The 11618-nt window shown below is 48.7% G+C and overlaps 2 protein-coding genes across 2 annotated transcripts; one reads left to right on the forward strand and one right to left on the reverse strand.

Annotated features, from left to right (window-relative positions):
• The first annotated feature begins 40 nt into the window (after nt 1-40).
• Nucleotides 41-1020, forward strand: COA4 (cytochrome c oxidase assembly factor 4 homolog). Its single transcript, XM_072340111.1, has 2 exons — nt 41-99; nt 622-1020. Exon 2 carries the CDS (start codon nt 644-646, stop codon nt 902-904), a length of 261 nt encoding a protein of 86 aa, XP_072196212.1. The 5' UTR covers nt 41-99; nt 622-643; the 3' UTR covers nt 905-1020.
• Nucleotides 1021-2682: 1662 nt separating this feature from the next.
• On the reverse strand, nt 2683-11083 carry MRPL48 (mitochondrial ribosomal protein L48). The gene is made up of 8 exons (XM_072340098.1): nt 11011-11083; nt 9650-9702; nt 9295-9332; nt 8199-8284; nt 7280-7452; nt 5750-5852; nt 4358-4447; nt 2683-2936 (listed from the first exon to the last, which is right to left on the reverse strand). Exons 1-8 carry the CDS (start codon nt 11020-11022, stop codon nt 2862-2864), a joined length of 630 nt encoding a protein of 209 aa, XP_072196199.1. The 5' UTR covers nt 11023-11083; the 3' UTR covers nt 2683-2861.
• Between the last annotated feature and the right edge of the window lie 535 nt (nt 11084-11618).

Genomic DNA, 11618 nt, shown 5'->3' on the forward strand with positions numbered 1-11618 from the left:
CAAGGCGCCATCCAATGAGCGAGCGTCTAGTCACTTCTCCCCGCCCCGGAAGTGCATACGCGGAAGTCAGCCTTAAAGGGGCCGCGCCGAGTTACAAGGGTACGGAGGGAGCTGGACGCCTATAGGGGATGCAGGAAGGGGGAGGTTCTGGGGGCGCATAGGGGGCGATGAGTCCTATGGGGGTTGTATGGGGGACACTCATATGTGTTTGGGATGCGCTGGGTGCCCTCGGAGGGGTACATGGGGGGCGTTGGGTGCTATGGAGGGTGTATGGGGGCTGCTGGGGGGCACGTGAGTAGTTGTGGGTTCTATGGGGGGTGTAGGGTGGTACTGGGTGCCCATAGAGGGTGCTGGGCTCCATGGGGGCCATGGCCTGCTGAGCACCCTATGTGTTACATGGGGCTGCTCATAGAGATACAGGGAGGTGCTGGGTGCTCTTAAGGATTGTATGGGAGTATCTGGGTACCCATAGAGGTGTGGGAGGTGCTGTGGGGGTTGTATGGGGTGTATCTATAGGCTGGGGGGGGGGGGGGGAAGAAAGGTGGTGGTTCTATATGACCCAAATAGAAGGTGCCCCCAGTCATGGGAGGCAGCGCCCTGATGTTTGCCATCCCCCTTTAGCTCCACACCAGGAACCAGAGCGATGGCAAAGCCTGGCCATGCCTGGAGCCGTCCTAAATCCCAAGAGGAAGATGAAGAGGAGGATCCAGTAGAGGCCATGGTGTCCCGGACGGGCTGTGCAGAGCAGCACTGGGCGCTGCAGGAGTGCATGGCGGAGCAGCGGGACTGGAGGCGCTGCCAGGTTCAGGTCCAGGCCTTCAGGCAGTGCATGGCCCGGCAGCAGCGCCCGCAGCCCGAGGAGCTGCACCCCAACCCACCCCACTGCTCCCCCAATGGAGACTGAGACCCCCCCCAAGGATTAAACCCCCATGGGGACACTTCCCCAGGCACCCTTATCAGTGCCCCACGGATACCAGCTGTGCTATGGGATGCATTTCCTATTATTGTTATATTTTTTAAAGCGGGTTGTTATCTTGGTTCAATCACCTTAATCTTAAGTCAAGCAATTAAATCTGATGCCATTTGTCCTCCCAAACGAAGAGCTCCGTGTCATTCTGCAAAGCACAGAGGGGACTGGGATTGCTGCACCACGGCGGTACCATACAATAAAGGTTTAAGCATATATCAGCATCAGCCCACAGCACCCCAAACTGGGGCAGGATTTCCACTCTGCCTTTCTCAAAGCTTTCAGCCTCTGGAAGGTGAGCTGCTCCCTTTTGGGAAGGCCTAGGAATATTTAAGATGGAAGGAGGGAGGTGAGGTGCAGCCCCACTTAACCTCATAAGCTGTAAAAAATGGGACCCAAAGCCTCTCTTGGTTTGGAAGGGAAGCTTGAGGTTCCTGTAGGTCTTCTATAGACCCCCAAATATAGCAGGGAAATGGTTCGTTGCCTGATGAAATGCATAAAGAACCCATATCTATCTCCTCTAAAGGTCCAAAATAGGGCTGAAATTTGATTAGAGCATGCTTACCCCAAAGGATGGCGTGACCCAGGTGGTCTCAGCCTAAATTAAAGCAGCTTTAGAATCACAGGATGGTTTGGGTTGGAAAGACCTTAAACGATCACCCAGTTCCAACCTCCCAGCCTTAAGCATTCAGAAATACAAGGAGCAGAGCAGGAACTTGGGTGCTGTAACCTCGTCCACCCCGTGTCTATATGGATACTGTGTTTTGCAGGAGAGGCCAAACCCTGAGCCCACATCTCAGCACTGCTATGTATTTATAGAGCCAGGGCTGGGGGAAGGAGCAGACGGGCGGTCTGGAGCTCAGTGCTAGCAGGGATGATCAGTATTCCTGTGCTGGCACGGAGCTGTCGGGCTGTAGCTCTGCAAACAGCTTTTGTCTCTGCTTCCTGAACTGCTGACAGCTTGCTACGCTTTCAGGTTTTACTTTCTCTCCCTGCCTTAGTGAACCATTATGGGAAATACCCCAAACTCTGCGTTTTGTGCTTTCAAGGTACGGTGATTTCTCCCTTTCCAAATGGCCTGGCTTGAGGGATCCAGGGAGAAACGTGTCTTTTATGGCGTGAAAGGCAAATCTGAAATCAAGGAGTAGTTTTGCATACACTGCCTGACAGATGGCTCCAACCTTCCTCCCTCTGCTGAGTTAATTGTTCAGCTGCTCAGGGATGCTCATCCCCAACTTCCCAGTGTTCTGAAGCTCCGTTCATGTTGGCAGAGCTCTGATCTATGCAGCTGTATGAGAACACAATGTTCCAGCCTTCAGCTGCAGAAAAGAGCACGACAGTCCCTTTCCACAGCAGCAGCAGTTGGGAGAATTTAGATTGCAATGATAAGGAAGTGTTTGGAAGTCTTTTGTCCTGGGAGGTTGCTGCAGCAGAATCCCTTGCTGGCCATCACCTCGCTCAGACTGACAAAAGAACCAGTTGTAGATCTGGAGATTCTATATTTCTAAGCCTCCTTGAATTCTAAGCCTTCAGTTTTAGATCTGAGCAGTTTCGTCTCAAGGAGCAATTCGGGTTATCATTGTTCACTTATTCTGCAGGCTGAAGCAGCAAATGGTCACAAACCAAAGGCAAAAGATGCCAAAAAAAAAAAGGAGAACTCAGAAAAGTGAAACCAAATTTCACCATAGACCCCTTTCATTCACAGCGCAAACAAGTCGGATACAAACATATGTAATTTGTCCTTATTAAGATGAGACGCTTCACAACGATGGAAGTTTCCCCTTGTCAGTACAGAGCTCACTAAGTCAACTTTCTAGAGGCTTGAGCAGCTGAGGAAGATCAGCCTCACACTCCTAGGGATGGCTCTGAAATGGACCGAGTGTTCTCCAACATCTCAGCTCACCTGGGCCAGCAGCTCTTCCAGTTCAGGTCGGGACTTCAATCGGCTCTTGAAGTCAGATTCCGTGTGCTGTAGAGAGGAAAAGAAAAAAGCACATCAGAAATCACCTCGAGTACTTCCCAAATCAAGAGAGATACAAACCTTCTCCCTAAGTGCACCAGTGAAAAGTGAAAGAGTGAAACATCAGCTGAACCAATGAACTCCAAAGGGAGTCCTTTGTGGCCCCAATTCAGCCTTGGAGGCTCCTCCTCACTGCTGCAGTTCTGAAGGAGCTACCAGCTGCAGTTTGGAGATGAGTATTTATGACATGAAAAATGGCACAGGAAACAGAAAATCCAGCTGTAGAACATGTGTTAATGCAGCTATCAAACCAAAGCCTTTGAATGAGAAATGACTTTTTGAAAGAGTGAGCACTGACACTGTGCTCAAGAGTTGGATGGCTCCAGCTCTGCCACTGCCTATCAGCACTGCACTGTGTCCTTACAGAGACCTACCACCTCCTCCGGAGCTTTGTCAGGGCATCCCAAAGCTTTAATCTCTCTCTGTGTTGCCAGTCTTACAAAGCCAGCTCGGGTCTTTCCCCTGGGCTCCCCGCATCAGACTGCAGTGACTTTGCGAATGGCACAATGTCACAGCTCTCCCTCCAGAGACAAAGTTATCAGCCAAAATATATTAAAGGAAAAAATAAAAGAAGAGATGGCAGTTCTAAGACTGTGACCAAAGCAAAAGGAGATTATTGGACTCCAGAGACCTCCTCCTATATTCCTTGTGTTTTTGCAGAGCTGGAGATAACTAAATGTTCTGTAAAGGCCATGTAAGAAAATGGTTTTGACATTTGAATTTAGTGTACTGCCTTCCCTTTTCAGCTGTAACATCTTTTAGTCCCTGAATTAAAGGAGTTACCTGGAACTGTTTTGTCTGAGCATAAAGCAACAGTAGTTTAGGTATCTCCTTATGCCTGGTGCAGTAGGAGTCGTGTTTAGGGACTATAATTCTGTCTTGAAGTCCTCAGTGCTGAGAAAACTCTTAGTGGCTTCTGCAGAAACAAGCAGAACCCTTCCCAGAGCAAATCCCATCAGAACAGAGCACAGCATTTGGGTTTCTAGTCCCAGCTTTGCTACCAACTCCATGAAATTCCTGGTGACTCCCAGGTAAGAGGTTGTAAGGCAGTGTTAAAGAAGAGTATTCCCTTCTGAGTCACGAGGAATCCACATTGGCAAAGGAATGCAACTTGCTATCTCCTACAGATCTACGGGCCTGGCTGGGAAGATTCCCTCTGTGGCACTAATGATAAAAGGGTAAGTGGGAAATAAAACTCCAATCTAGTATTAAAAGGAATGGTGTTTGACATCATGAGGGCCTGGTTCTGGGAGATCCTGGGTGTCTGTATCTCTACAGCAGACACTGGCAGCCTCAGGACCCTGTGCTTTTCTATGCAAACTCACATCATGCATCATACCTGCCTTCTAAATGCATAAAATTAAGCATACCTCTTTCATTAACAGATGGACCCCTTCGGGCTGATTACTCTGAATAATTTCCAAGAGTATTGGAGCAAACGTTGAGCTCAATCTGCTGATCTGAAAGAAGAAAGAAAGCGCTGCAGGGGCAGAACAACAAATGCAAAACAGACTTGTTTTACTAATAGCACAGAGAGAGAATCCGTTTCAGTATGAGCCCAGGGCACTCAACTCCCTCATTAGAGAAGCACTCAGCTTCACGTGTGCACCTCGTATATAGCACAGCCCAAAGCTCTTGGTTTGGATCCCTGTCATTTAGGTGAGACTCTACACAAAAGTTGTCATGGCAAACTCGCAAGCCCTGGTGTTATCCTTGCACCATATTTCCCTAGCAAGAAAAAGTCTGTGTCAAGGTTTGGAATAATTCAGCAGAGACTCAGCATGCAGCACAGGAACATGCTATAGGTATGCAGTAGTGAAGTGTCACTTAGGAGAAACACCTACTTAACTAATTGAACTGGCTGATGCTATGTGAGTATTTCCACATTTCATCCAGTTTGTTAAATTGTTCGTCCTCTAACACGATATTTCTAACCTTTGTGTTCTGCAGAAAATAGACACTAAATCATTTGGCTGAAACAGAATCATAGAATGGCCTGAAATGGTTGCAAAAGACCATGATGATCATCCAGCTCCAACCCCCTGCTGTGTGCTGGGTCGCCAACCAGCAGCCCAGGCTGCCCAGAGCCACATCCAGCCTGGCCTTGAATGCCTGCAGGGATGGGGCATCCACAGCCTCCTTGGGCAACCTGTTCTAGTGCGTCACCACCCTCTGCTTGAAAAACTGCCTCCTAAGATCCAACCTAAACCTGCCCTGTCTCCCTTTCAAACCATTCCCCCTTGTCCTATCACTGCCCACTCTCACAAACAGTCGTTCCCCCTCCTGTTTATTCACTCCCTTCAAGTACTGGATGCCCACAATGAGGTCTCCCTGCAGCCTTCTCTTCTCCAATCTAAACAAGTCCAGTTCCCTCAACCTTTCCTCATAGCAGAGCTGCTCCAGCCCTCTGAGCATCTTAGTGTCCCACTTCTGGACCCTCTCCATGAGCTCCACATCCTTCCTGTGCTGGGGGCCCCAGGCCTGGACACAGAACTGCAGATGGGGCCTCACAAGAGCAGAGTAGAAGGGGACAATCACTTCCCTCTCCCTGCTGGCCACCCCTCTTTTAAGAGGATCCAGGAACCACTTGTACTTCATGAGTAACCTTTAGCAAGAAATCTAATTAGACTTCTTTGTGCTTTGAGTTAGGCACAAATTACACCTTTCAGTTGTTGAAGGGACTTAACTCCTCTTGTCGAAGCTTCTGAGTTATGAGGTGCTGCACAAGAGCCGCAGCACTATCAGCAACCAGCAGCTCATACCTGGACAACCCTCTGGTGGGTGGTGAGGACTGCGTCCAGCTGCATTTTGGAGCCTCGCTCTTCCAAGAACAGCACTTCGTTGGTCTTGGTGGGCATCGCGTAGCTGCAGGAAGCACAGTCAGTTGTTAGGACAGGGAGGAGAGATTGGCAATAGTTTACAGGAACAAATCAACTTCCAGCAGCAGAGAATGTGGAAGGAGATTAACTTTTCATGAGCAATTAATTATGCAAACAATGTATCTTGCAAATCAAGCACTGGCAGAAGCTGGGTGCTTTACTGGAAAGAGATAAGGGAGAAGCCTGCAGCACTGCAGGCAGCCAAAACCTCTTTCAGCTACAAACACAGAATCATATGCAAGCTCAAAAAGAGAACTTTTCAGTCCTGTACAGTTGAAGGAGAGCTTTAAAGCAAAAATTCTTATTTATTTTGCAGTAGTCTTCCTACTCCCATTAGGAACAGAGCTGAAAACACTGCTGCTACACGTCACTCAAAGGACATTATTTTCACCTCTATGATTTAACAGGGGTATAGAGACTGGATCAGATCCTGCTCTCCTGTCACCGTTAATGCAGACACCTCAGCTTCCCTACCTGATGTTCAAAATACCGATAGCAACAGGCTGCATCCTTCTGCCCGCCCTGCTTTACCAATTCTGCCTCTAAAGGGCAAATCTTTCTGTGTACACTGAACTCTGAGCACCCAGCCCACACTCAGAGGGCAGCAGCATTATGCAAGGCAGCCATACCTTACATTGGAGCTGCTCTCAACAGCCCCAGGCTGTGGAGTTGCACTGCGTATGCTTTCAAGCACTGCTGATAGCACTACCATTGCTCAGTGTCTCTGCGTATCCTCCTTGAAACAGACACCTATCAGCTGCTGTTGTGTCACAGCTTTTAGTGCCATTTGGTGCAAAAACATCACTAAAATGATCAATGGACAAAGGATTTCAGACCTACGGCTGACTGTCCTAAGTGCACGAACATAAAGAAAGTGGGTTTTGATGGGTTTTACCAGCCTTAAGCTGGGACCAGTGACTAGAGAGGTCAACAACTTATAGCTGTTTCAAACACCGCTAAGTATTCTTACTTCCTTACAGCAATGTAGTGATTCCAGCTCCTCAGATGCACTGCTCTGATGCAGTGCTCCTCAGACTCATTCAAACCAGCAGCACTGAGGCCTGAATTCCTGGACTCAACATCCACACCCTTCAGGGCTTTTTTTTTTGTCCTTTTTTTTCCCCCAAAGGAATAAAAGGCAACAGCTATTTTTCCTTGAGATCCGTTCGGTCATAGCCCAGACAATTCCATTGCAGCCTTACAGAAATAAAGCATCCCAAACTGTAGACAAACAAGCTAAAAGAGAACACCAAGAGAACAACTTCCAGATAATGGAAGATTGAGATTATAAGTGAGCATCTGTCAGAGATTATATCATGACCTTTACTTGAAGCCATCCTCATTGCCAAGCCTCACACAGCCTACTGCAATGCGATTGCAACGAATAACAACACAGAGCTGTGTCCCTTATACCTTTCATTCACTCTAATGGACAGCTGGTTGCAGAGTTTATGCACGTATTGAGCAAAATGCTCCACGAGACACATATCATAGGAAGTCATCTGGATGTTAATATCTCCGTACTCGTGTTCAGTCCCAACATTTATCTCTTTCATCTGTACTCTATCCCTTTTTCTCTTTGGAACCTGTATTAAAGGAAAGAAAAGAAAGCATTTTTTTCCCACCCCATTGCAGCTGGAAATACAAGACATTAACTGTTGTTGTGTTAAGCAGGAGGTTGAGTTAGCGTACTCTCGTTTGTCAAAGGTTTGCTGAACCACGTTGAACACATCACAGCCCATCTGTGCTCATTTTCCCTGCCTTTGAAAGTGGGATGATATTATCTCAGCAGATGTTCTGAAGCTGAGCAGCTCAGTTCTTGGATGGCAGCACTACAGAAGTGGCACAGAAAATACATGCATACCACAATTAATTCCTTCCAGAAGAAACCAACGGGTGCAAATCAACCTGCTTTCAATCCAGCCCCTGCCTCTGAGGCAGCTGTCTGGATGAGTTATTGTTTCTTCACCTTGCTAAAATGGTCTTCTCCCCCAATTCCAGAGAACGTGGAAAGTTTCAATGCAAATAAGACCTGCTCACAGCAGTCAGCAATCATTTGAAGGTGCTCTGTCAAATGCATCATTAGGAAGAGATTCCTCCCTCCCAAACGACTGGAATTAAACAGCTTACTGGACAAAACACTCACACATATTTATCTTGTACTTCACGTGACATAACACTCTTTACTGAGGGATGCAGCAATAAACCATCACCTGCTCACTTTTTAACATGGTTCATCAGCCACTGAATTAATAACGTCAAAGCTTGAGTCAGCCTGTACATGGATGGGTCAGTTGAAAGCGAGCACAATAAGGAAGTTTTTTGTGCCTACCTCCTTTGGGAGCAGATATTTATACTTCCCAATGCCATGCGTGGGGCGGGATCTGTAGTGTCTGTGGAAACTCACAAGTGCATCACCTGAAAAGGAAAGCAGAGCAACCACGTGTGCCATTCAGCTGAAAACATCTTTCAAAGCACGGCTATTGGTGCTTTGAGAGCCCAGAAGCTGTGCTGAGGACATGAGTTTGTCCTTAGTTGTTTGGGGGAAGGCAAGGACAGGCCAAGCTTCAGCTGGCCTCTCTCCCATTGAGCTGCCTGCATATCCCATCCAGCATGCTACAATACCCAGCTGGTTAGTGGTGAGCAACGGGAAGGGAGAAAGAGATTAAAGATGACTCATTTCCCAGGTAAATTCTCAGCCAAACAACAAAGAAATAAAGAGCAGCGGATGGTGAGGATATTAATGAAACGTTACATCTCCTCTCACGTGACAGCAGTGATGCTATTATGATGGATCCGAGTCTCACTTCATTTTAACTTCAGCCTTGTTCAAACATGCATGTGCTAGGAAGCCAAATCAAAATGGCACCAGATTTATTTATACTTCTTTCCCAGAATGAAATGAAACCCTCAACAGCTTTCACTTTAATAAAGGAAGCTCGGAACAGCAAAGAGAAACTGGACATCAAGGAGCTATATATTGATATTCTATATATTGATATTCTATATATTGATATTCTATATATTGATATTCTATATATTGATATTCTATATATTGATATTCTATATATTGATATTCTATATCAATACCAAGTTCTACTTTAAACTGCTACAGAGGACTCCACCAGCTCAATAAATGTTAAAGTGGGACCTCACCCTGACTGAGATCAATTCCTGGACAGTAATACAGCCAACAGGCTCTGAATAGTGTCAGCATAAAGCCACAAATAGAAGTATCTGCTCAACCAGGAATGTGAAAACAAGAGAAAAGATTAGGGGAAAAAAAAGGTACAGGGGGAACATCACAGACTCTGGTTACTTAACAAGCCCAAATGTGACTAAGAGACATTCCAAAGGGAGCAGGAATGCTCAAACTATTTCTTTAAGGCAGGTAAAAGTTTGGCTCGCATGCAGTCAAGAAGCCTTACCTGCAGCACACAGATGACTTTCTCTGGGTGTTGCTGCTCTGCAGGAAAGAAGATTATTGTTAAAACTCCGATTTCACACAGATGTGGAAACATTCCACTTGCGGCCAAAGCACCTGAACAAAGGCTCACATCCTCACGTCCCTCAGCCACAAATGAGATTCTATTATTGAGGAGACTCTCTCCTCACCCTTCAGCCTTTCAGCTCCAAGACTTCCCTCCTCCATTTCAAGACCTTCCTCAGCAAGAATTACTTCTGAAAAACCATATGTTTTCTGACACAGCTTGTAGAGGCGACCAAGTGTTCTCAACACCTTATACTGTGGTGTATTTCAGGGAGTTGATTTCTATGACTCACCGGCTGAGCGCAAACACTTGCTTTAGTAATGTTCCCTTTTTCAAGCACAGCACCTGTAACACAGCACCATAATCACAAGGTGAACACTTAGTGATTTTGTACCGGTGTTTCCCAGAAGACACCCATAGAAACAACACCTGAGAGCCTCTGACTGTACCCCAAAGCCTCCTGATCTATTCACAGCCTCTCCACGCTGTTACCCTCCAGAAAACTGCCACAACACAGAAGAAGGTGACAAAAGGATGAGGCTGACTACAATCACCTTCTCCTGCACGCCCTCACTTTGCTGCAGGATGGAACGATTCGGGTGGGAGGTTCTCCTCCCCACAGATACAGATCACACTCGTCCCCCATACCATCCTACCTCCTCTGAGCTACAAGTCATGCGGACAGCCCTTGAGCTCATGCAGTTCCACACGGAGCTGTGACAGCCCCATTCCAACAACCATTGAAAGATGGAAGGAAGTGGGCTTCTTTAGCTTGGAGAAGGCTGCGGGGAGACCTCATTGTGGGCATCCAGTGCTTGAAGGGAGCGAATAAACAGGAGGGGGAACGGCTGTTTGTGAGGGTGGGCAGTGATAGGACAAGGGAGAATGGTTTTTAAGTGAGATAGGGGAGGTTTGGGTTGGATCTGAGGAGGGAGTTTTTCATGCAGAGGGTGGTGACACACTGGAACAGGTTGCCCAAGGAGGCTGTGGATGCCCCATCCCTGCAGGCATTCAAGGCCAGGCTGGATGTGGCTCTGGGCAGCCTGGGCTGCTGGTTGGTGACCCTGCACACAGCAGGGGGTTGGAGCTGGATGAGCACTGTGGGCCTTTGCAACCCAGGCCATTCCATCATTCTTTAATTCATCCACCACCCACATGGAGAGGAACAGGGAGCTCTGCTTTGACATCCCCACCACCCTGGCAGGCTGCACCATTAGAAGAAGGGCTAATTATACATCTCCTCATCTCATAAGCAAAGAAACAAAGAGTGGGAAGGACGCAGCGGGTCCCTGAAGGTGGTGACGGGACAGGGGCTGCTGTGATGCCAATGGACCATCCCTGGGTGCTAAGGGAGGGGTGAGAGCTTCTTCCCCATCCACAGGCTGCAAGGGAGGCCACTGGAGGTACCAGAACGGGGTCTGTCTCCATACCCATCCGAACCGGGCCACAACTGCCCTACACCTCCAAACCACCCCCAGCACCAGAACGGGGCAGGGACCGTCCCCATGCCAGGATCAACCCCAGCCCGCCGCTCTCCTTCACAGCATGATTCCAGGGCCAGGCCTGGGCCTCTCTTCCCCGTTCTCCCCCTCCTACCGGAGCCTCATCCCCCCCCTCCCATCCCTTCCCCTCCATTCCAGGCCCCAGCGGTACCGCCGCGCTCATCGCTCCGCAGGGCCGCGTCCGCCGCTCACAGCGCTCCCCCCACCCTCGGCGGTGCACCCCCAACACCGCTCCGCCGAGCCCCGCAGCCCATCGCCTCGCGTTCCGCCCTCACCCCGCGTTCCGCCCCCACCTCTCAACAGAAGCCAGGGAGGGCAACGGGGTATAATCCCCACGCTGGGGGTGAGGAGGGGCAGGATGAGCTGTAAACAAGGCTGTATTCCTCCCTATCCCCACACTCTGCCGTGGGCTGGGTGACCCCCCAGCTCGGGCTGCCCAGCACCCATCCATGGCCTTGTTGTCTCCAGGGATGTGCACCCACAGCTCTGGGCAGCAGAGCCGGAGCCTCGATGCCTCTGGAAAAAGAATTTCCTGCTCACATCTAACCTAAATGTCCCCTCTTTTAGTTTAAAGCCGTTCCCTTTTGTTCTATCGCTATTAGATTGTGCGACAAGTCCCTCTTCTCTCCTATTCATCAGCTCCCTTTAGGCACTGGAAAGACACAGTGATGTCTCCCTGCAGCCTCCAGGCTGAACACCCCCAGCTCCCTCAGCCTGTCTCCATAGCGAGGTGCTCTGAACACCCCCATACCCTCCTCT

Source organism: Excalfactoria chinensis, chromosome 1 (genome assembly GCF_039878825.1).
Source record: "Excalfactoria chinensis isolate bCotChi1 chromosome 1, bCotChi1.hap2, whole genome shotgun sequence".
In the NCBI taxonomy this organism is placed as follows: Eukaryota; Metazoa; Chordata; class Aves; order Galliformes; family Phasianidae; genus Excalfactoria; species Excalfactoria chinensis.